This window comes from Somniosus microcephalus, chromosome 12, assembly GCF_052327205.1.
Source record: "Somniosus microcephalus isolate GS21.2 chromosome 12, FLI_Smic_1.0, whole genome shotgun sequence".
NCBI classification, from domain to species: Eukaryota; Metazoa; Chordata; class Chondrichthyes; order Squaliformes; family Somniosidae; genus Somniosus; species Somniosus microcephalus.
Window position 1 is genome coordinate 78778243 of NC_140998.1, and position 23606 is coordinate 78801848.

Genomic DNA, 23606 nt, shown 5'->3' on the forward strand with positions numbered 1-23606 from the left:
CCGATCCCCCACATCCAGGATTTTTCTGCCCATTTGGCAGGGAACACCGTGTTCTCAAAGGTCGACCTCGTCCGGGGCTACCACCAGGTCCCAGTTCATCCACAAGACGTCCAGAAGACTGCAGTCATCACCCCATTCGGCCTCTTCAAGTTTTTACGAATGCCGTTTGGGTTAAAGAACGCCGCCCAGGCTTTCCAACGCCTGATGGACTCCGTGCTGCGGGACCTCAAGTTCCTCTTCGTCTACCTGGATGATATTCTAATTGCCAGTCCTACTAAGGAAGAACATACCTGTCACCTACGCACCCTTTTTCAATGCCTCAGTCAACACGGCCTGATTATCAACCCGGCCAAGTGTCAGTTTGGCCTGCACCAAATTGACTTCCTGGGGCATCGCATCACCTCAGAGGGAGCGGTTCGTTTACCTTCGAAAGTAGAGGCGGTGACATCCTTTCCACGCCCGCAGAACGTAAAGGCCCTGCAGGAATTCCTAGGCATGGTAAACTTTTACCACCGTTTCGTGCCTAAGGCGGCACTACTCATGCAGCCCCTGTACGAGGCCCCCAAGGGCAAGACTGGCAAGAACCCGGTAGACTGGATGGATGACATGAACCGAGCGTTCGCCGACACCAAAAGCACCTTAGCCAACGCGGCTATGCTGGCGCACCCGCTGCCAGGAGCCACCATCGCCCTCACCACCGACGCGTCGGACTACGCAGTCGGTGCCGTGCAACAGCAGTGGGTGAACGGGACATAGTAGCCGTTGGCATTCTTCAGCCGTCAACTACGGCAGAACGAGAGAGCATACAGCACGTTCGACCGGGAGTTGCTCGCCCTTTTTCTGGCCATCCGCCATTTTCGGTTCCTACTGGAAGGACGTCCTTTCACCGCCTTTGTGGACCATAAGCCGCTAACCTTTGCAATGGCCAAGACCGCCGAACCGTGGTCAGCCCGACAGTAGCATCAACTGACCTACATATCCGAATTCACCACGGATATACAGCACGTGGCCGGTAATGACAACCTGGTGGCAGACTGCCTTTCCCACGCAATCGTCAAAACGGTTCATTTGGGCATTGACTACGCCCTCATGGCAGTGGACCAAGCCTCAGACCCGGAAGTCCAAGCTTACAGAACGGCCATCACTGGCCTCCAGTTGGCCGACGTCAAGTTCCATTCGGCAGGTACCACGCTGTTGTGTGGCGTCTCCGTACAGGATCCTTGCCCTGTCGTGCCGGTCGTCTGGCGCCGCAAAGTGTTTGACGCCATACATGGGTTGTCACACCCAGGTATGAAGGCCTCTCAGAAACTGATGTCAGTGAAATTTGTATGGCATGGCATGCATAAAGATGTCCGCGACTGGGCCAACACCTGCGTGGTCTGCCAAAAGGCCAAGGTACAGCGCCACATCAAAGCTCTGTTGGCCACCTTCACAGTTCCGGAGCAACGTTTTGACCATGTCAACGTGGACCTGGTAGGACCACTCCCACCCTCCCATGGTTTTTCACACATCCTGACCATGGTTGACCGCACCACCAGATGGCCGGAGGCGGTCCCCCTGTCATCCACTACTTCGGCAGACGTGGCCAGGGCGTTCATTTCCTCCTGGATCGCCCGTTTCGGAGTGCCCGCAGATATTTCGTCAGACAGGGGACCGCAGTTTTCCTCCGAACTCTGGAATGCAGTGGCCCAAGGACTCGGTGTCAAATTACACCGCACCACAGCCTACCACCCACAGGCGAATGGCCTCTGCGAACGCTTCCACCGGTCGATGAAAGCCGCCCTGAGGGCCAGCCTCCAGGACGCTGGATGGGCAGACAAGCTACCGTGGGTCCTGTTGGGTCTTCGCACGGCCCCCAAAGAAGACCTTCACTCTTCATCAGCGGGGCTTGTGTATGGTCAGCCGCTGCGAGTCCCAGGGGACTTCCTACCAACATCGACGGAGCCATGGTCCGCGTCTGCCCAGCTTGCTAGTCGCCAAGAGGCGGCCAGAGGTTTTGCACCGGTGCCCACTTCGCACCACGGGCTGCAGAGGTCACACGTTCCCACGGACCTTCACAAGGCTGAATACGTTTTTATTCGCCATGACGCACATAGGGATCCGCTCAAGGCCCCATATACCGGTCCCTTCCGCGTGTTGGAAACAGGGGACAAAACCTTCACGGTAAATGTCGGTGGTAAACCGGACCACATTTCGGTCGACCGCTTAAAGCCAGCACATTTAGACCTCGACTGCCCCGTCGAGACAGCAGAACCGCCGAGACGGGGTCGGCCACCCATCGTCGTTACGGCAGACCGAGTGCGACCGCCCGCCAGACGACCAGCAGACTCCGCCTCGAGAGTACAGGAGTCATTCTGACAAGCTTGTCAGACCCCCTCACCGTTTGACTTTGTCCGTTAAAGCGAATTCTGGGGGGGCGCATGTGGCAGAACCACTGAATGACTCTGGCTAACTGTATCTAATTCTCTTTAACAATGTTCTAACACCAGCCTAAACCTGTACCATTGTGTTAGGCATTACTGTGTTTTGTATATAGAGTTTGCATGTACGGGCCATGGCCCCTTTAAGAGCGCAGGAAAACGCGGGCAAACGCGATGACGTCACGTCGCAAACCACGGGGCTGCCCAGGCAGTCCTCGTGGCATCTCCATTGAGTAAAGACCTGTTTAGTTGTTCTCTTGTGTCGATCTCCGTTATTCGTTGGAATTCGTTAATTCCTACAATGTCACACTTTTCTACATTGAATTTCATCTGCCACATGTCCGCCCATTCCACCAGCCTGTCTATGTCCTCTTGCAGTCTATTACTATCTTCCTCACGGTTTATTACACTTCCAAGTTTCGTTGGTCAATATCACAGTTCCTTTAGGCCAGTTAGTGGTATGCAAGACAAGCAACTCTCTATCCTCTCCTACCCTCCCTCCACCAACTTCCTTGTGGGGAAGTATCTAACTTCTGTAGTGTCTTTGCACCCCCCCCCCCTCCAAATGCAGCACCAACCCTGACATGAATCTTGTCATTCATGGGAAATGACTTATGAAATAATACTGGGTGGCCTGCTGGTGGCGCTGTCCAGGGAGAGTATAAATACTCGGGCATGGGCCCAGCTTGCTCAGGACATTCTTTAACAGGAACTAGTGAAGGACACAACTAGATCTCCATGTTGAAAAACAGTTGATTAAAGCCTTGTTTAATACTCAGACCAAGTGGCTAGTAGTTTTCTTACATCAAACCCCATGGCCACTGTACCACTAATGGCGTAGATTTCTGAACAAGCAATACCAGATACTATGCAGAAATAGGGCTTTTTGATGCAGAACTTCCCAATATCACTTTAGGAGAAAAATGTCCATAAAAGTCTTGACACCTCCTGTTTTCTTGTGTGACTCCTAAAAATGTAGGTCAGGCAAGACAATAGCAAATTGGTATCTCTTTACACATTGAAAGTAATCTTTTACCCTCCCACTATTGCATTGGTATCCACGCTCAAGTGCATAAATGGTGGTTGAAATCCACAGCTATGTAAATATTAATGACTGGCATCTAAAGAGAATCTCATGCTATAACTCTAGGTAGTAATATAAAAGGTGTCATTTTGCAACTTGTACACCGGGTGTTGGTGCTGTAATCCAGGCTCAGAGTGACAAAGAATTTTTGTCTAATATTTAGCATGGTATGGGCTTCTTCAATTCTGCCATGGTATACAAGGGGTTTAAAACTAACCACAAATCATATCCAGATTAACTGGATGTATTTGCTACAGTTTGTCTGTACCTAGTGTATGTGAGAAAGACCAAACTATTGGATTCAAATACATATATCTGTGGGATTTATTCAAATACGTGTTTGATTGGCAGCTTTCTATAAACTTAAACCTGCTGGTCCTCAGTCATGTTTTTGAAGGTATTTATCAACCAGACTTGTTTAAATTGGAAAGTCTGGCTGCGGCCTTCAAAGTCTGGCTGCGGCCTTCAAAGTCTGGCTGCGGCCTTCAAAGTCTGGCTGCGGCCTTCAAAGTCTGGCTGCGGCCTTCAAAGTCTGGCTGCGGCCTTCAAAGTCTGGCTGCGGCCTTCAAAGTCTGGCTGCGGCCTTCAAAGTCTGGCTGCGGCCTTCAAAGTCTGGCTGCGGCCTTCAAAGTCTGGCTGCGGCCTTCAAAGTCAGGCCGGAAAGTTTCCGTAGATGGTGAAAAAGGAATCAATACATAAGAATATTAGTTCTAACAACATTTAGCGCAGCAGCCTCAAACTATTTATTTTCTACCACTTGAGGAGCCAGTAAAAGTTTAATGACTACTGTAGAAATATGTTACTGCTGCTCTTTGCTTGTGCTATTACAGTTTAATACATTTTTTTGGCTATTTAAGTTGAAACCTAGTGCGGTGCCATCCTGTCACCTTCCTTTTGATTTCTTATAGGCGAGTCACAACCGACCCAATCTCGAACTAGAAATTTGAGTACCACAACAGCTGGTGTACAGGGCTATGTCAATATTATATGACTGGCAACTCACAATACAAGAGCCATGTAACTAAATCTATTTCACATTATTCTTCATATTTGGATTATGATTAGTGTTTGCTGTACATAAAAGGTTTATAATTACACCACCTGTATATAACAAATATTCTTTTCAGGGGTATGGCATATTATTGCATAGTGTGGAACAAATTTGAGCTGCTTTTTAACCTTTGTTAGTGCTTGATGCTGACATCAGGTGTAACGAGAAAGTGTTTCATTCCCCAACAAGATAGTCCTTTCATATTTTGTTCTTAGAAATTTGGTTCCCATAGGTTTCTAAACTACAGCTCTTGGCACATGTTATACTATATCTTATTTACTTGACATCTTAACTTCACCATTTACAGGATATCTATTTCACACAGTTGAAAAGTGGACTAATAATAGGAGGCTGTGGGAATGAGAACATACAACTCACACACTAACGAAAGAGGTGACAGAAAGTCACCAATGGGCTGATTTCCAACTTTTTTGCCTCTTCCAATTTTCTTCACTTTTGCTCTCTCTCTTCCATTGCAGGTTATGATTCCACAGGTGGCAGCAATTTCCCATGGCTGTTTATGTGAAAGCCTAGACAATGAGTGCCAGTGGGCTAGTCCAGGGTGGTGCATGTCACACTTTAGCCCAATGCTGTCCTGTCCCAACGTCAATACCTGCACACTTTCCACTAGGAGTTAATGGACAGTGATCAGGAATCAGAACTTTGGCTTAATTTTCCTCCTTCCGAGCCCTGGTATGCTGGGCCATATGTACTACCAGCAACACTTCCATTCTCTATCTCTAATAGTCTTCACTGAATCACAAAGAAGTCTAATTACTAAGCAACTGATCCCATCTTTTAAAAAAAAAAAAAGTACACATTAAAAATATGCAAGCAAAAATGAATCACAATGATACTAGTACGATAGCAAAATACTGCTGATGTTGGAAATCTGAAATAACAACAGAAAATGCTGGAAAAACTCAGCAGGTCAGGCAACATCCGTGGAGAGAAATTTGAGTTGACGTTTTGGGTCGAACCCTTCTTCAAAACTGGAAAGAAAAGAAAATAGATCGAAGGCAGGGCTGCGATCGGACAAAAGAAGTGAAAGAAACAAAAGAGCTAGACGAGATGGTAATAGGCTGAGATTAGGTGTAAAGTGTACTGGCAGGGCAAGAGATAACTGCCAGGTGTGAGAGAGAAACAAAAGGAAAGGGGGGGGGGGGGGGGTGGAAAAGGCGTGGACAAATTACAAGAAAAAATGTGTAATAGGGGCCGAGGTTATGATCTGAAATTGTTGAACTCGATATTGAGTCTGGAAGACTGCAGAGTGCCTAATCGGAAGATGAGGTGCTGTTCCTCGAGTTTACATTGAGCTTCCGTGGAACAATACAAGAGGCCAAGGACGGTGAGGTCTGAGTGGGAATGGAGCGGTGAATTAAAATGACAGGCGACCGGAAGCTCGGGGTCACCCTTACGGACTGAACGGAGGTGTTCCGCAAAGTGTCTAAGTCATGCCCCTGTAAATCCTATTAGGCTGAATGCCAGTGTGGCAATGCAGATACTATACATTAGGTATGATAATACTATAGGGAATTTTCTTGTTTTATTAATGATAATTTACTTTAAAATGCAAATATACTGAACTCTTGCACGAGATAGATTCCCATGTATAATCACCATTAGGAATCAACATTGTGTATGCGAAATCGAATGACTAATGCTGTTACATAGAAACACAAACGAATGTTCAACAGCAGTAGTGTTCCAGAGTTCACAAAGCAAAACATACAATTCCTCTAGTCAAAAATTCCTGCCACAACTGCTTCAAAATAAATAGCAACTTTCACAGCGTTCCAACAGAGCGCTGACATTATAATATAGTACATATACACTATCACTTCTCAGTAATCCAGATTATTACAGAATTATAACAGTTGTTAATCCTTTAATGTGAACATTATACATCAGATAAACATAACACATTGCTGTAAACTCCTACAAAATACCTTTCAAACCAAGAGCCATACTAGCTGTGAGAGTAATCATTGTAAACTCAAATTAATGAGTGGGTGTGCACAGGATTTTGTAATACTGTAGCTAATTAAAACATTAATATGGATCTCAGAGACAATACCATGAGTCCACAGCCACAGAATCTCCAGAACCTCACCAGTGACCAAATCACGAGTATTTCTTTACCTGAACAAAACATCAATTAATTCATACCCACAATGACCGAGTTACAAGTGTTTGGACGCGAATCAATGCACCACCACCACCAAGATCTCAGTGCCTCTACTGTATCATTTCTCACAAATGAAAGGAAAACATAGAAGTGGGGTAAGACTCAATTAGAAATCACATGTAATATTTTTTAAACACTAAATAGAAGCAAATTCCCACAAACCACAAACCATCCACTTACACTACGTTGAGCTAAGCGGGTAACAATCCTGTCCTGGGACCTAACATAAAGTTGAACAATTTGAGATGGGGCACTGTCTGCTGGGATCACATACACACAGTGAGATGGGGCACTGTCTGCTGGGATCACACACACACAGTGAGATGGGGCACTGTCTGCTGGGATCACTCACTGAGATGGGGCACTGTCTGCTGGGATCACTCACTGAGATGGGGCACTGTCTGCTGGGATCACTCACTGAGATGGAGCACTGTCTGCTGGGATCACACACAGTGAGATGGGCCACTGTCTGCTGGGATCACACACAGTGAGATGGGGCACTATCTGCTGGGATCACACACACTCAGATGGAGCACTGTCTGCTGGGATCACACATAGTGAGATGGGGCACTGTCTGCTGGGATCACACACAGTGAGATGGGCCACTGTCTGCTGGGATCACACACAGTGAGATGGGGCACTATCTGCTGGGATCACACACACTCAGATGGAGCACTGTCTGCTGGGATCACACACAGTGAGATGGGCCACTGTCTGCTGGGATCACATGACATCACTGCAGGAGTTCCTCAGGGCAGTGTCCTAGGCCCAACCATCTTCAGCTGTTTCATCAATGACCTTCCCTCCATCATAAGGTCAGAGGTGGGGATGTTCGCTGATGATTGCACACTGTTCAGCACCATTCGAGACTCGTCAGATACTGACGCAGTCCGTGTCCATATGCAGCAACACCTGGACAACATTCAGACTTGGGCTGACAAGTGGCAAGTAACATTCGCACCACACAAGTGCCAGGCAATGACCATCTCCAACAAGCGAGACTCTAACCATCTCCCCTTGACATTCAATGGCATTACCATTGCTGAATCCCCCACTATCAACATCCTGGGGGTTACCATTGATCAGAAACTGAACTGGACCAGCCATATAAATACTGTGGCTACAAGAGCAGGCCAGAGGCTGGGAATTCTGCGGCGAGTGTCTCACCTCCTGACTCCCCAAAGCCTTTCCACCATCTACAAGGCACAAGTCAGGAGTGTGATGGAATACTCTCCACTTGCCTGGATGAGTGCAGCTCCAGCAACACTCAAGAAGCTCGACACCATTCAGGATAAAGCAGCCCGCTTGATTGGCACTCCATCCACCACCTTCAACATTCACTCCCTCCACCACCGGCGCACTGTGGCTGCAGTGTGTACCATCTACAAGATGCACTGCAGCAACTCGCCAAATCTCCTTCAACAGCACCTTCCAAACCCGCGACCTCTACCACTTAGAAGGACAAGGGCAGCAGACGCATGGGAACATCACCACCTACAAGTTCCCCTCCAAGCCACACACCATCCTGACTTGGACCTGTATCGCCGTTCCTTCACTGTCGCTGGGCCAAAATCCTGGAACTCCCTTCCTAACAGCATTGTGGGTGTACCTACACCATATCGACTGCAGCGGTTCAAGAAGGCGGCTCACCACCATCTTCTCAAGGGCAATTAGGGATGGGCACTAAATGCAGGCCTAGCCAGCGACGCCCACATCCCATCAATGAATTAAAAAAAAAACACACACACACACTGAGATGGGGCACTGTCTGCTGGGGTCACTCAGCGAGATGGGGCACTGTCTGCTGGGATCACTCACAACGAGATGGGCCACTGTCTGCTGGGATCACTCACACACACCGAGATGGGGCACTGTCTGCTTGGATCACTCTCACACAACGAGATGGGCCACTGTCTGCTGGGATCACACAATGAGATGGGGCACTGTCTGCTGGGATCACAAAGTGAGATGGGGCACTGTCTGCTGGGATCACTCACACTGAGATGGGCCACTGTCTGCTGGAATCACACTCACAGTGAGATGGGCACTGTCTGCTGGTTTCATTCACACCAAGATGGGGCACTGTCTGCTGGTTTCATTCACACTGAGATGGGGCACCGTCTGCTGGGATCACTCACAGTGAGATGGGGCACTGTCTGCTGGGATCACTCACACACAGTGGGATGGGGCACTGTCTGCTGGGATCACACACACACCGAGATGGGGCACTTTTTGCTGGGATCACTCACACACTGAGGTGGGGCACTGTCTGCTGGCATCACTCACACAGTGAGATGGGCCTCTGTCTGCTGGGATCACTCACACAGTGAGATGGGGCACTGTCTGCTGGGATCACTCACTGAGATGGGGCACTGTCTGCTGGGATCTCACACACAGATGGGGCACAGTCTGCTGGGATCACTTACAGAGATGGGGCACTGTCTGCTGGGATCACTCACACTGAGATGGGCACTGTCTGCTGGGATCACTCACACCGAGGTGGGGTACTGTCTGCTGGGATCAATCTGTGAGATGAGGCACTGTCTGCTGGGATCACTCACACAAACCGAGATGGGGCACTGTCTGCTGGGATCACTCACACAGTGAGATGGGGCACTGCCTGCTGGGATCACACACACACTGAGATGGGGCACTGTCTGCTGGGATCACACACACTGAGATGGGCCACTGTCTGTTGGGATCACTCACACACTGAGATAGAAACATAGAAGATAGGAGCAGGAGTAGGCCATTCGGCGCCTCGAGCCTGCTCCGCCATTCAATGCGATCATGGCTGATCATCCAAGTTCAGTACCCGGTACCTGCTTTCTCCCCATACCCCTTGAACCCTTTAGCCTTAAGAAATATATCCAACTCCTTCTTGAATATATTTAATGAATTGGCCTCCACTGCCTTCTGTGGTAGAGAATTCCACAGGTTCACCACTCTCTGGGTGAAGAAATTCCTCCTCATTTCTGTCCTAAATGGCTTACCCCTTATCCTTAGACTGTGACCCCTGGCTCTGGACTCCCCTGCCATCGGGAACATCCTTCCTGCATCTAGTCTGTCTAGTCCCGTTAGAATTTTATAAGTTTCAATGAGATCCCCTCTCATTCTTCTAAACTCCAGCGAGTACAAGCCCAATCGACCCAATCTCTCCTCATATGTCATTCCTGCCATCCCAGGTATCAGCCTGGTGAATCTTCGCTGAACTCCTTCCATGGCAAGAATATCCTTCCTCAGATAAGGCGACCAAAACTGCACACAATACTCAAGATGTGGTCTCACCAAGGCCCTGTACAACTGTAGCAAGACATCCTTGTTCCTGTACTCAAACCCTCTCGCTATGAAGGCCAACATACCATTTGCCTTCTTAACCGCCTGCTGCACCTGCATGCTTACCTTCAGCGACTGGTGCACAAGGACACCCAGGTCTCGTTGCACTGCCCCTTCTCCCAATCTATTGCCGTTCAGATAATAATCTGCCTTCCTGTTTTTGACACCAAAGTGGATTTATCACGTTATATTGCATCTGCCATGCTTCTGCCCAATCACCCAACCTGTCCAAATCATCCTGTAGTTTGGGGCACTGTCTGCTGGGGGTCACTCACACTCTGCCGAAACCCATCGCCCGGGCCAACTCTTAAGGCAACTTTGTGTAACCCGAACCCTGACAGGAGACTGATAGCAAAATACTGCAGATGTTGGAAATCCGAAATAACAACAGAAAATGCTGGAAAAACTCAGCAGGTCAGGCAACATCCGTGGAGAGAAATTTGAGTTGACGTTTCGGGTTTGACCCTTCTTCAAAACTGGAGAGAAAAGGAACTAGATCGAAGGCAGGGCTGCGATCGGACAAAAGAATAAAAGAACCAAAAGAAGTAAAAGAGATTAGAAGCTAGACGAGATGGTAATAGGCTGGGATTAGGTGTAAAGTGTACTGGCAGGGCAAAAGATAGCTGCCAGGTGTGAGAGAGAAACAAAAGGAAAGGGGGGGGGAGGAAAGGAGTGGAAAAATATAAGTAAAAATGAAATAGGGGCCGAGGTTATGATCTGAAATTGTTGAACTCGATATTGAGACCGGAAGGCTGCAGAGTTGTTGTTTGGCGTACTGACCTCTACCTAGCGGAAGCTGAACGCCAACTCTCCGACACCTCCTCCTACCTCCACCTGGACCATGACCCCACTACCGAACATCAAACCACCGTTTCCAAGACTGTCACTGACCTCATCTCCTCTGGAGATCTTCCCCCCGCTGCCACCAACCTCATAGTTCCCCAACCCCGCACAGCCCGCTTCTACCTCCTTCCCAAGATCCACAAACAGGACTGCCCTGGTAGACCCATCGTTTCAGCCTGTTCTTGCCCTACAGAACTTATCTCTTCCTATCTTGACTCTATCTTTTCTCCCCTTGTCCAGTCTCTTCCCACCTACATCCGCGACTCTTCGGACGCCCTCCGCCACTTTAACAGTTTCCAGTTTCCTGGCCCCAACCGCTTCCTTTTCACCATGGACGTACAATCCCTCTACACCTCCATCCCCCACCCGGATGGCCTGAGGGCACTCCGCTTCTTCCTTGAACAGAGGCCCGACCAGTCCCCATCCACCACGACCCTCCTCCGCCTGGCTGAACTTGTTCTCACATTGAACAACTTCTCCTTTAACTCCACTCATTTCCTCCAAATCAAAGGTGTTGCCATGGGTACCCGCATGGGTCCTAGCTATGCCTGCCTTTTCGTGGGTTATGTGGAACAATCTTTGTTCCAGTCCTACTCGGGTCCCCTCCCTCACCTCTTTTTCCGATACATTGATGACTGTATTGGTGCCGTTTCCTGCTCTCGCCCCGAACTTGACAATTTCATTCACTTTGCCTCCAATTTCCACCCTTCCCTCACCTTCACATGGTCCATCTCTGACTCTTCCCTTCCCTTCCTCGACTTCTCCGTCTCCATCTCTGGGGATAGGTTATCGACCAATATTTACTACAAGCCCACTGACTCCCACAGCTACCTGGACTACACTTCCTCCCACCCCGCTTCCTGTAAGGACTCTATTCCATTCTCCCAGTTTCTCCGCCTCCGCCGTATCTGCTCCGACGATGCCACCTTCCACACCAGTGCTTCAGACATGTCTTCCTTTTTCCGCAACCGAGGATTCCCCTCTACCGTGGTGGACACTGCCCTCGACCGTGTCAGTTCTATCTCCCGCACCTCTGCCCTCACCCCTGCCCCTCCCGGAACCACGATAGGGTTCCCCTTGTCCTCACCTTTCACCCCACCAGCCTCCACATTCAACGGATCATCCTCCGGCATTTCCGCTACCTCCAAAGTGATCCCACCACCAAACGTATCTTCCCCTCCCCTCCCCTTTCAGCATTCCGCAGGGACCGCTCTCTCCGAGACACCCTAGTCCACTCCTCTATCACCCCAAACAGCCCTTCCCCTTCGCCTGGCACCTTCCCGTGCAAGCGGAGGAGATGTAACACCTGCCCCTATACCTCCCCCCTCCCCAATGTCCAGGGCCCCAAACACCCCTTCCAGGTGAAACAGCGATTTACTTGTACTTCTCGCAATCTAGTATACTGTATTCGCTGCTCACGATGCGGTCTCCTCTACATCGGGGAGACCAAACGCAGATTGGGTGACCGCTTTGCGGAACACCTCCGTTCAGTCCGTAAGGGTGACCCCGAGCTTCCGGTCGCCTGTCATTTCAATTCACCGCTCCATTCCCACTCGGACCTCACCGTCCTTGGCCTCTTGTACTGTTCCACGGAAGCTCAACGTAAACTCGAGGAACAGCACCTCATCTTCCGATTAGGCACCCTGCAGCCTTCCGGTCTCAATATCGAGTTCAACAATTTCAGATCATAACCTCGGCCCCTATTTCATTTTTACTTATATTTTTCCACTCCTTTCCTCCCCCCCTTTCCTTTTGTTTCTCTCTCACACCTGGCAGCTATCTTTTGCCCTGCCAGTACACTTTACACCTAATCCCAGCCTATTACCATCTCGTCTAGCTTCTAATCTCTTTTACTTCTTTTGGTTCTTTTATCCGATCGCAGCCCTGCCTTCGATCTAGTTCCTTTTCTCTCCAGTTTTGAAGAAGGGTCAAACCCGAAACGTCAACTCAAATTTCTCTCCACGGATGTTGCCTGACCTGCTGAGTTTTTCCAGCATTTTCTGTTGTTATTCCTGACAGGAGACTTCCTGACAGGGGTCACTGGCCGACCGGCGAGGCCTCGCAGAAAATAACCTCCGGGCGGCGGGGGCAGTCTGCGGCCCCTTAAAAAAAGCGGCGGGGAACGGGCGGTGTGCAGTACTCACCCACAGAGGAAGTCCACTGCCCGCCTCACCGGCTCTGCTGTCCGGACGGAAGCCGCTTGAACCGGCCTCCACTGACGTGCCACCAGACGGAAGCACGCACTGACGCGGTGACGTAGCGCGGCGGCAGCAGCTGGCCAGCGGTGCCAGTGTGGGGCAGAGCAGGAGCGTCTTCCCCAAATACAGCGTCACCTCTGTACCTTGGACAGAAGCCCGGTTTTTGCAAATAAAGGTGTGCGTTGTTGGTTTGCAGCCGTCAGCAAGCCTGGCCAGTAAAATGATACGGTTCAGGCGGTTCACTAACAGGACTGAACTGGTGCCCTGCAACCAGTTTCATTCTGATGGTTTTTATGGCGTGACAGAACCAGACGCCTTGGAGAATTTATCAGGGAGGAGGTGGCAAGTCAACAGTTTTCCTATTTCACAGACTGGTATAAAAAATATATTTCATTAAAAAAAATTACTTTACTTTTCGAATATAAAATAATTCCTCTCCCTCTATGGCAAGGGGCATTATTTATTTTGATCAACTGGGTGTCCAACATGCACACTGTTTTAATCGTCTCCAAACCAAGCTAAAGTAATGAGAAATGGGTGCACATTGAAATACTATTTGCTGCATTCAAAGTGGAAACCCTCTCCCCGTAAGTACACATCACACCAAGTCCAAAGAGCTGGAGGTTGGTAGAGCCAAGATTTAGGGGCCAAAGCCCCGATTCTAACCTGAGCCAGCCGGCGGGAAAGGGTCATGGAAATTGTTCTGGCTACTGGCTTTCTGTTTGCCTCATGAAATATGCAACATTATTTTATTGGAGCTACTTTAAGCATCATTGTAATTGGGGGTAATAAAAACAGCAGCTGTGGAGAGAGAAATAGAGTTAACGTTTCAGGTCGATGACCTTTCGTCACATTAAACTGCCTAATGCCAGGATGGTATGTTGCCTCCCTGGTGCAAGGGTCAAGGATGTCTCAGAGCGGCTGCAGAGCATTTTGTAAGGGGAGGGTGAACAGCCAGTTGTCGTGGTGCATATAGGTAAAAACCAGGATGAGGTCCTAAAAGCTGAATATAGGGAGTTAGGAGGTAAATTAAAAAATAGGACCTCAAATGTAGTAATCTCAAGATTGCTACCAGTGCCACGTGCTAGTCAGAGTAGAAATAGAAGGATATTTCAGATGAATACGTGGCTAGAGGAATGGTGCGAGGGGGAGGGATTCAAATTCCTGGGACATTGGAACTGGTTCTGGGGGAGGTGGGACCAGTACAAACTGGACGGTTTGCACCGGGGCAGGACCGGGGCCGATGTCCTGGGGGAGTGTTTGCTAGTGTTGTGGGGGAGGGTTTAAACTAAAATGGCAGGGGGTTGGGAACCTGTGCAGGGAGACAGAGGAAAGGGAAACAAGGATAGAAGCAAAAGACAGGAAGGAGAAAAGCAAAAGTGGCAGTCAGAGAAATCAAGGGTTTAAATCAAACATGGCCACAGTAAATAATAATTCTAAAATATCTAAGAGTGTTAAAAAAAAAAGTCTGAAGGCTTTGTGTCTTAATGCGAGGAGCATTCGTAATAAGGTGGATGAATTCGCTGCGCAAATAGATGTAAATGGATATGATATGATTGGGATTACGGAAACATGGCTCCAGGGTGACCAAGGTTGTGAACTCAAAATCCTGGGGTATTCGATATTCAGGAAAAACAGGCAAAAATGAAAAGGAGGTGGGGTAGCATTGCTGGTTAAAGAGGAGATTAACACAATTGTAAAGAGGGATCTTAGCTCTGATGATGTGGAATCTGTATGGGTAGAGCTGAGAAATACCAAGGGGCAGAAAACATTAGTGGGAGTTGTATACAGACCCCCAAACAGTAATGCGGAGGTTGGGGATGGCATTAAACGGGAAATTAGAGACGCGTGCAATAAGGGCACGGCAGTTATCATGGGTGACTTTAATCTACATATAGATTGGGCTAACCAAATTAGTAACAATGCTATGGAGGAGGAATTCCTGGAGTGTATATGGGATGGTTTCCTGGACCAATATGTCGAGGAACCAATTAGAGATCAGGCCATCTTAGACTGGGTATTATGTAATGAGAAAGGAATAATTAGCAATCTTGTTGTGCGAGGGCCCCTTGGGGCAGAGTGATCATAATATGATAGAATTCTTCATTAAGATGGAGAGAGAAGTATTTGACTCAGAGACAAGGGTCCTGAATTTAAATAAAGGAAACTACGATGGTATGAGGTGCGAGTTGGGTAGGATTGATTGGGGAATGTTACTTAAAGGGTTGACGGTGGATAGGCAATGGCAAACATTTAAACATCGCATGGATGAACTACAGAATTTGTTCATCCCCGTTTGCCATAAAAATAAAACAAAAAAGGTGACTCAACCGTGGCTAACAAGGGAAATTAGGGATAGCATAAGGTCCAAGGAGAGGACATATAAATTGGCCAGAAAAAGCAGCAAACCTGAGGATTGGGAGCAGTTTAGGATTCAGCAAAGGAGGACAAAAGGATTCATTACGAGGGGGAAAATAGAGTATGAGAGTAAGCTTGCAGGGACCATAAAAACTGACTGTAAAAGCTTCTATAGATATGTGAAGAGAAAAAGATTGGTGAAGTCAAGCGTAGGTCCCTTGCCGTCAGAATCAGGGGAATTTATAATGGGGAACAAAGAAATGGTAGACCAATGAAATACATACTTTGGTTCTGTCTTCACAAAGGAGGACACAAATAACCTCCCAGAGATGTCGGGAAACATAGGGTCTAATGAGAGGGAGGAACTGAATGAAATCAGTATTTGTAGGGAAATGGTGTTAGGGAAATTGATGGGATTGAAGGCTGATAAATCCCCAGGGCCTGATAATCTACATCCTAGGGTACTTAAGGAAGTGGCCCTAGAAATAGTAGATGCATTGCTGGTCATCTTCCAAAATTCTATAGACTCTAGAACAGTTCCCATAGATTGGAGGGTAACTAATGTTACCCCACTATTCAAAAAAGGTGGTAGAGAGAAAACGGGGAATTATAGACCAGTAAGCCTGACATCGGTAGTGGGGAAAATGCTAGAATCCATTATAAAAGATGTAATAGCAGAGCACTTGGAAAACAGTGACAGGATCGGACAAAGTCAACATGGATTTACAAAAGATAAATCGTGCTTGACTAATCTACTGGAATTTTTTGAGGATGTAACTGGTAGAATAGATAAGGGAGAACCAGTGGATGTGGTGTATTTGGACTTTCAGAAGCCTTTCGATAAGGGCCCGAATAAGATATTAGCATGTAAAGTTAAGGCACATGGGATTGGGGGCAAGGTACTGACTTGGATAGAGAACTGGTTGGCAGACAGGAAGCAGAGAGTTGGAATAAACGGGTCTTTTTCCGAGTGGCAGGCAGTGACTAGTGGGGTACCGCAGGGATCGGTCCTAGGTCCCCAGCTATTCACAATATATATTAATGATCTAGACAAGGGAACTAGATGTAATATCTCCAAGTTTGCAGGCGACAGAAAGCTGGGTGGGCGTGTGTGCTGTGAGGAGGATGCTGAGAAACTCCAGCATGATTTGGACAGGTTGGGTGATTGGGTGGATGCATGGCAGATGCAGTATAATGTGGATAAATGCGAGGTTATCCACTTTGGTGGCAAAAACAGGAAGGCAGATTATTATCTGAACGGCAATAGATTGGGAGAAGGGGAAGTGCAACGAGACCTGGGTGTCCTTGTGCACCAGTCGCTGAAGGTAAGTATGCAGGTGCAGCAGGCGGTTAAGAAGGCAAATGGTATGTTGGCCTTTGTAGCGAGAGGGTTTGAGTACAGGAACGAGGATGTCTTGCTCCAATCCATGGGAACTGTTCCAGAGTCTATAGAATTTTGAAAGATGACCAGCAATGCATCTACTATTTCTAGGGCCACTTCCTTAAGTACCCTAGGATGTAGATTATCAGGCCCTGGGGATTTATCAGCCTTCAATCCCGTCAATTTCCCTAACACCATTTCCCTACAAATACTGATTTCACTCAGTTCCTCCCTCATTAGACCCTATGTTCCCCGACATCTCTGGGAGGTTATTTGTGTCCTCCTTTATGAAGACAGAACCAAAGTATGTATTTAATTGGTCTGCGATTTCTTTGTTCCCCATTATAAATTACCCTGATTCTGACTGCAAGGGACCTACGCTTGACTTCACCAATCTTTTTCTCTTCACATATCTATTGAAGATTTTACAGTCAGTTTTTATGTTCCCTGCAAACTTGCTGCAGTTGTACAGGGCCTTGGTGAGACCACACCTTGAGTATTGTGTGCAGTTTTGGTCACCCTATTTGAGGAAGGATGTTCTTGCCATGGAGGGAGTGCAGCGAAGATTCACCAGACTGATACCTGGGATGGCAGGAATGATGTTTGAGGAGAGATTGGGCTTATACTCGCTGGAGTTTAGAAGAATGAGAGGGGATCTCATTGAAACTTATAAAATTCTAACAGGACTAGACAGACTAGATGCAGGAAGGATGTTCTCGATGGTGGGGGAGTCTAGAACCAGGGGTCACAGTTTAAGGATAAGGGGTAAACCATTTAGGGCAGAAATGAGGAGGAATTTCTTCACCCAGAGAGTGAACCTGTGGAATTCTCTACCACAGAAGGCAGTTGACGCCAATTCATTAAATATATTCAAGAAGGAGTTAGATATATTTCTTAAGGCTAAAGGGATCAAGGGATATGGGGAGAAAGCAGGGACAGGGTACTGAGTTTGGATGATCAGCCATGATCTCATTGAATGGCGGAGCAGGCTTGAGGGGCCGAATGGCCTACTCCTGCTCCTATCTTCTATGTTTCTATGTCTACGACTGTCCCCTTCCCACCCCTTCAAATCTGCTGTCATCACCCCTCTCATCAAAAAAACCCACTTTTGACCCTTCTGTCCTTGCAAACTACTGACCCATCTCCAACCACCATCCAAAGTTTTGTCACCTCCCAAATTTGGACCCATCATTCCTGCAACTGCATGTTTGAATCCCTCCAATCAGGTTTCTGCCTCTGCCAAAGCACTGAAACGGCCCTTATCAAAGTCACAAATGACATCCTATGTGACTGTGACAAAGGTAAACTATCCCTCCCCATCCTTCTTGACCTTTCTGCAGCCTTTGACATGGTTAACCACACCATCCTCCTCCAACACCTCTCCTCTGTCATCCAGCTAGGTGGGACTGCCTTCACCTGGTTCCATTCTTATCTATCCAATCATAGCCAGAGAATCACCTGAAATGGCTTCTCTTCCCACCACCGCACCATTATCTCTGGAGTCCCCAAGGATCGATCCTTGGACCTTCCTATTTCTCACCTACATGCTGCCCCTCGGCGACATCATCCGAAAACATATCTGGTTTCACATGTACGCTGACAACACCCAGCTCTACCTCACCACTGCCTCTCTCGACCCCTCCACTGCCTCTGATTTGTCAGACTGCTTGTCCGACATGGAGTCCTGGAGGAGCAGAAATTTCCTCCAACTGAATACTGAGAAGACCGAAGCCATTGTCTTTGGTCCTAGCCACCAACTCCATCCTTCTTCCTGGTCATTGTCTGAGGCTGAACTAGACAGTTTGCAACTTTGGTGTTGCATTTGACCCTGGGATGAACATCCGACCAAATATCCACTCCATCACCAAGACTGCCTACTTCCCCCTCTGTAACATCACACCACTGAGCAGCTGCAGGACACTCTGAAGGGGGAGGGAGCAGCCAGAGGTCGTTGTCCATATCGGCACCAACGACAGAGGCAGAAAGAGGGATGAGGTCCTGCAGGCAGACTATAGGGAGCTAGGAAAGAGATTAAAAAGCAGGACCTCAAAAGGTAGTAATCTCCAGATTACTCCTGATGCTATGTGCTAGTGAGTACAGGAATAGGAGGATAGAACAGATGAATGCGTGGCTGGAAAGATGGTGTAGGAGGGAGGGCTTTAGATTCCTGAGGCATTGGGACAATTTCTGGGGAAGGTGGGACCTGTACAAGCCGGACGGGTTACACCTCAACAGAGCCAGGACCAGTATTCTCGTGGTGAGGTTTGCTAGTGCTGTTGGGGAGGGTTTAAACTAGCTTGGCAGGGGGATGGGCACCAGCATGTAGGAGTAGAGGGGAGGAATGGGGTGCATGGAAGAGTGAGTGTGTTGGATGGTATTGGAGGGCAAGGTAGTGCTGGAGGCAGAAGTAGTACCATATTAGATAGGAGCAGACTAAAAAAGACTACGAAAAATTCAAAAATGGGTTTAGAATACATGTATGTAAATGCACAAAGTGTGGTGAATAAGGTTGGTGAGCTACAAGCACAATTAGCCGTGTGGCAATAACAGAAACGTGGCTTAAAAACGGTGAGGACTGGGCACTTAATATTCAAGGATACAAGGTGTTCAAAAAAGATAGGGAAGGAAAAGAGGGAGGTGGGGTGGCAGTGCTGATTAAGGAAGACATTGTAGTGTTGGAAAGGGAGGATGTTCTTGAGGGGACAAGGACAGAATCCACTTGGTTAGAGTTGAGGAGCAAAAAGGGTTTGATGACACTATTGGGGTATTCTATAGGCCTCCAAATAGTGAGGGGGAGGTAGAGGAGCAAATCTGCAGGGAAATTGCAGAGACATGCAAGAGCATAGAGTGGTGCTATTGGGGGACTTGAATTACCCAAATATCGATTGGGATAATGCTAGGGTAAAGGGAAAGGAGTGGGAAGAATTTCTGAAATGTGTGCAGGAGAATTTCCTTGACCAGTATGTTCTTGGCCCAACTAGGAAGGAGGCATTGCTGGATCTGGTGCTGGGGAATGAGGTGGGCACTTGAGGGAAATAAACTTGCAGGGCTACAGGGATAGAGCGGGGGAATGGGACTGACTGGATTGCTCTACAGAGAGCTGGCATGGACTCGATGGGCCGAATGGCCTCCTTCTGTGCCATTATGACTATGCCTCCTCCCTTGCCCCAGCTCATCCATGCCTTTGTTACCTCTAGACTGGACTATTCCAATGCTCTCCTGGCTGGTGTCCCATCTTCCACCCTCCATAAGCTCGAGCTCATCCAAAACTCTGCTGTCCATAGCCAAACTTGCACCAAGTCCCGTTCACCCATCACCCCTGTGCTCGCAGACATACATTGGCTCCCGGTCCGTCAACGCTCAATTAAAAAAATTCTCATCCTTGTTTTCAAATGGCCTCGCCCCTCCCTATCTCTATAGTCTCCTCCAGCCCTACAATCCTCCAAGATCTCTGCACTCTTGCGCATCCCCCATTTTAATTGCTCCACAATTGGTGGCTGTTCCTTCAGCTGTCTAGGCCCTAAGCTCTGGAATTGCATCTCTAAACCTCACCACCTCTCTATCCTCCTTTAAGTTGCTCCTTAAAACCTAACTTGGACCAAAACTTTTGGTCTTCTGTCTTAATATCTCCTTGTGACTCAGTCTCACATTTTGTTTGATAACGCTCCTGTGAAGCACCCTGGGAAATTTTACTATGTTAACGGCGCTATATAAATGTAAGTTGTTATTTTTATGACCTTATTTGGAAGTTTATTCCAAACATTTGTCACATGTTGAGTATACAGTGTTGTCTGTTTTAAATTTACATTTCCCTCAATTAAATTTAGGTGCTTATCCCTGACTTATTTTGGACTAATATTCTGAGTTGCCCTTATCTATAATATTGAATACATGTTATACTGTATATCTTGAAGGCTTGTTGAAGTTCCTTTCACCAACCCTCCCCCGTAATATTCTCTCTAAACTGCAGAGTTTAAGCTTTCTGTAGAGTATAATCTGTGCCCATAGCTCATCCCTTCATATATGGGATAATTCTTGGGATTCAGGGATGGGCCAGAAGGAAGTGAGGTTGGAAGGAGGTAGGAGCATGTGGATGGTGAGGGATACAAGGAAGTTGTTGGCGATGACCTTGTTGTAAACAAGGATACTTAACTTTTAGAAGAGATAGGCAAAATGGAAAAGGAGGAGGGGTAGCCCTGATAATAAAGGATGGGATAAAGACAGTAGACAGAAAGGATCTTAGCTCTGAAAATCAAGAAGTAGAATCAATTTGGGTGGAGCCAAGAAACAGCAAGAGGCAGAAAACATTGGTGGGAGTTGTTTATAGGCCCCCAAACAGTAGTTGTAATGTAGGGCAGTGTATAAATCAGGAAATACTGTGGCTACAAGAGCAGGTCAGAGGCTGGGTATTCTGCGGTGAGTGTCTCACCTCCTGACTCCCCAAAGCCTTTCCACCATCTACAAGGCACAAGGAGTGTGATGGAATACTCTCCACTTGCCTGGATGAGTGCAGCTCCAACAACACTCAAGAAGCTTGACACCATCCAGGACAAAGCAGCCCGCTTGATTAGCAACCCATCCACCACCTTAAACATTCACTCCCTCCACCACCGGCGCACCGTGGCTGCCGTGTGTACCATCTACAAGATGCACTGCAGCAACTCGCCAAGGCTTCTTCAGCAGCACCTCCAAAACCCGCAACCTCTTCCACCTAGAAGGACAAGGACAGTAGGCGCATGGGAACACCACCACCTCCAAGTTCCCCATCTAAGTCACACACCATCCTGACTTAGAAGTATATCGCCGATCCTTCATCGTCGCCATGTCAAGATCCTGGAACTCCCTACCTAACAGCACTATGGGAGTACCTTCACCACACGGACTGCAGCGGTTCAAGAAGGCGGCTCACCACCACCTCAAGGGCAATTATGGATGGGCAATAAATGCTGGCCTTGCCAGTAACACTCATCCCATAATCAAATGTTTTTTTTAAATTAGAGGAGCATATAACAAGGGTAATACAGCAATCCTCGGGAACTTTAATCTACATATAGACTGGGCAAATCAAATTTGCAGTAATAGTGCGGAGGACGAATTCATGGCATGTATGCAAGATAGTTTTCTAGATCAGTATGTTGAGGAACCAACTAGGGAACAGGCTATTTTAGATCTAGTATTGTGCAATGAGAAAGGGTTAATTAATAACCTCGTAGTAAAGAGGCCTTTAGGGAAGTGACCATAATATGATAGAATTTTATATTGAGTTTGAAAGTGATTTAGTTAAATCCGAAACTAGGGTCCTAAATCTAAACAAAGCAAACTACGTAGGTATGAGGGGCGAATTGGCTAAGGTAGATTGGGAAACTAAATTAAAAGGTGTGTTGGTAGAGAAGCAATGGCTAGCATTTAAAGAATTCATACATAATTTACAACAAATATACATTCTTTAAGGCACAAAAACCCCATAGGAAAAGTGGTCCAACCGTGGCTAACAAGAGAAGTTAAAGATAGTATTAGATCAAAGGAAGAGGCTTATAATGTTGCCAAAAACAGTAGTAAGCCTGAGGATTGGGAGGATTTTAGAATTCAGTAAAGGAGGACCAAGAAATTGATAAAGAAAGGGAAAATAGAATATGAGAGTAAACTAGCGAGAGGCATAAAAACAGACTGTAAAAGCTTCTAAAGGTATGTAGAAAGGAAAAGATTAGTGAAAGTAAATGTGGGTCCCTTACAGGCTGAGACAGGAGAAATTATAATGGAGAATAAGGAAATGGCAGAGAAAGTAAACAAATACTTTGTGCCTGTCTTCACGGAAGAAGACGCAAAAAAACTTCCCAGAAATAGTGGAGAACCAAGGCTCTAGTGAGAATGAGGAACTGAAATAAATTATTAGTAAAAAAATAGTACTGGAGAAATTAATGGGAGCGAAAGCCGATAAATCTCCTGGACCTGATGGCCTGCATCCTAGGGTTTTGAAAGAGGCAGCCAAAGAGATAGTGGATGCATTGGTTGTCATTTTTCAAAATTCCATAGATTCTAGAATGGTTCCCACGGATTGGAAGGTGGCAAATGTAACTCCACTATTTAAGAAAGGAGGGAAGAGAGAAAACAGGGAACTACAGACCAGTTAACCTGACATCAGTATTAGGGAAAATGCTAGAAGCTATTATTAAGGACGTGGTAACAGGCCACTTAGAAAGTAATAATAGGATTGGGCAGAGACAACACGGATTTATGAAAGGAAAATCGTGTTTGAAGAATCTGTTAGAGATTTTTGAGGTTGTAACTAGCAGAATAGATAAGGGGGAACCGGTGGATGTGGTGTATTTGGATTTTCAGAAGGCATTTGATAAGGTGCCATACAAGAGGTTATTGAACAAAATTAGGGCTCATGGGATTGGGGGTAATATACTAGCATGGACTGAGGATTGGTTAACGGACAGAAAACAGAGAGTAGGAATAAACAGGTCACTTTCGGGTTGGCAGGCTGTAACTAGTGGGGTACCGCAAGGATCAGTGCTTGGGCCTCAGCTATTCACAATCTATATCAATGATTTGGATGAAGGGGCCAAATGTAATATATCCAAGTTTGCTGATGATACAAATCTGGGTGGGAATGTAAGTTGTGAGGAGAATGCAAGGGGATATAGACAGGTTAAGTGAGTGGGCAAGAACATGGCAAATGGAATATAATGTGGAGAAATGTGAAGTTATCTACTTTGGTAGGAAAAACAGAAAAGCAGAGTA

At 47.2% G+C, this 23606-nt stretch overlaps 1 protein-coding gene across 2 annotated transcripts in view; it reads right to left on the reverse strand.

Moving 5' to 3' along the window:
* gnpnat1 (glucosamine-phosphate N-acetyltransferase 1) overlaps window positions 1-13183 on the reverse strand; it is a 35169-nt gene extending 21986 nt beyond the window's left edge. The window contains exon 1 of one of the 2 annotated variants that reach the window (XM_086003190.1): window positions 13067-13183. Coding sequence is in view for 1 of the 2 variants with exons in the window: in XM_086003189.1 (XP_085859315.1) it covers window positions 4934-5126 (193 nt within the window). In the remaining variant the exon portion in view is untranslated. Of the gene's footprint in view, window positions 1-4933; window positions 5353-13066 lie in introns of those variants that run through there. The other variant, XM_086003189.1, reaches the window with a different exon arrangement.
* Between the last annotated feature and the right edge of the window lie 10423 nt (window positions 13184-23606).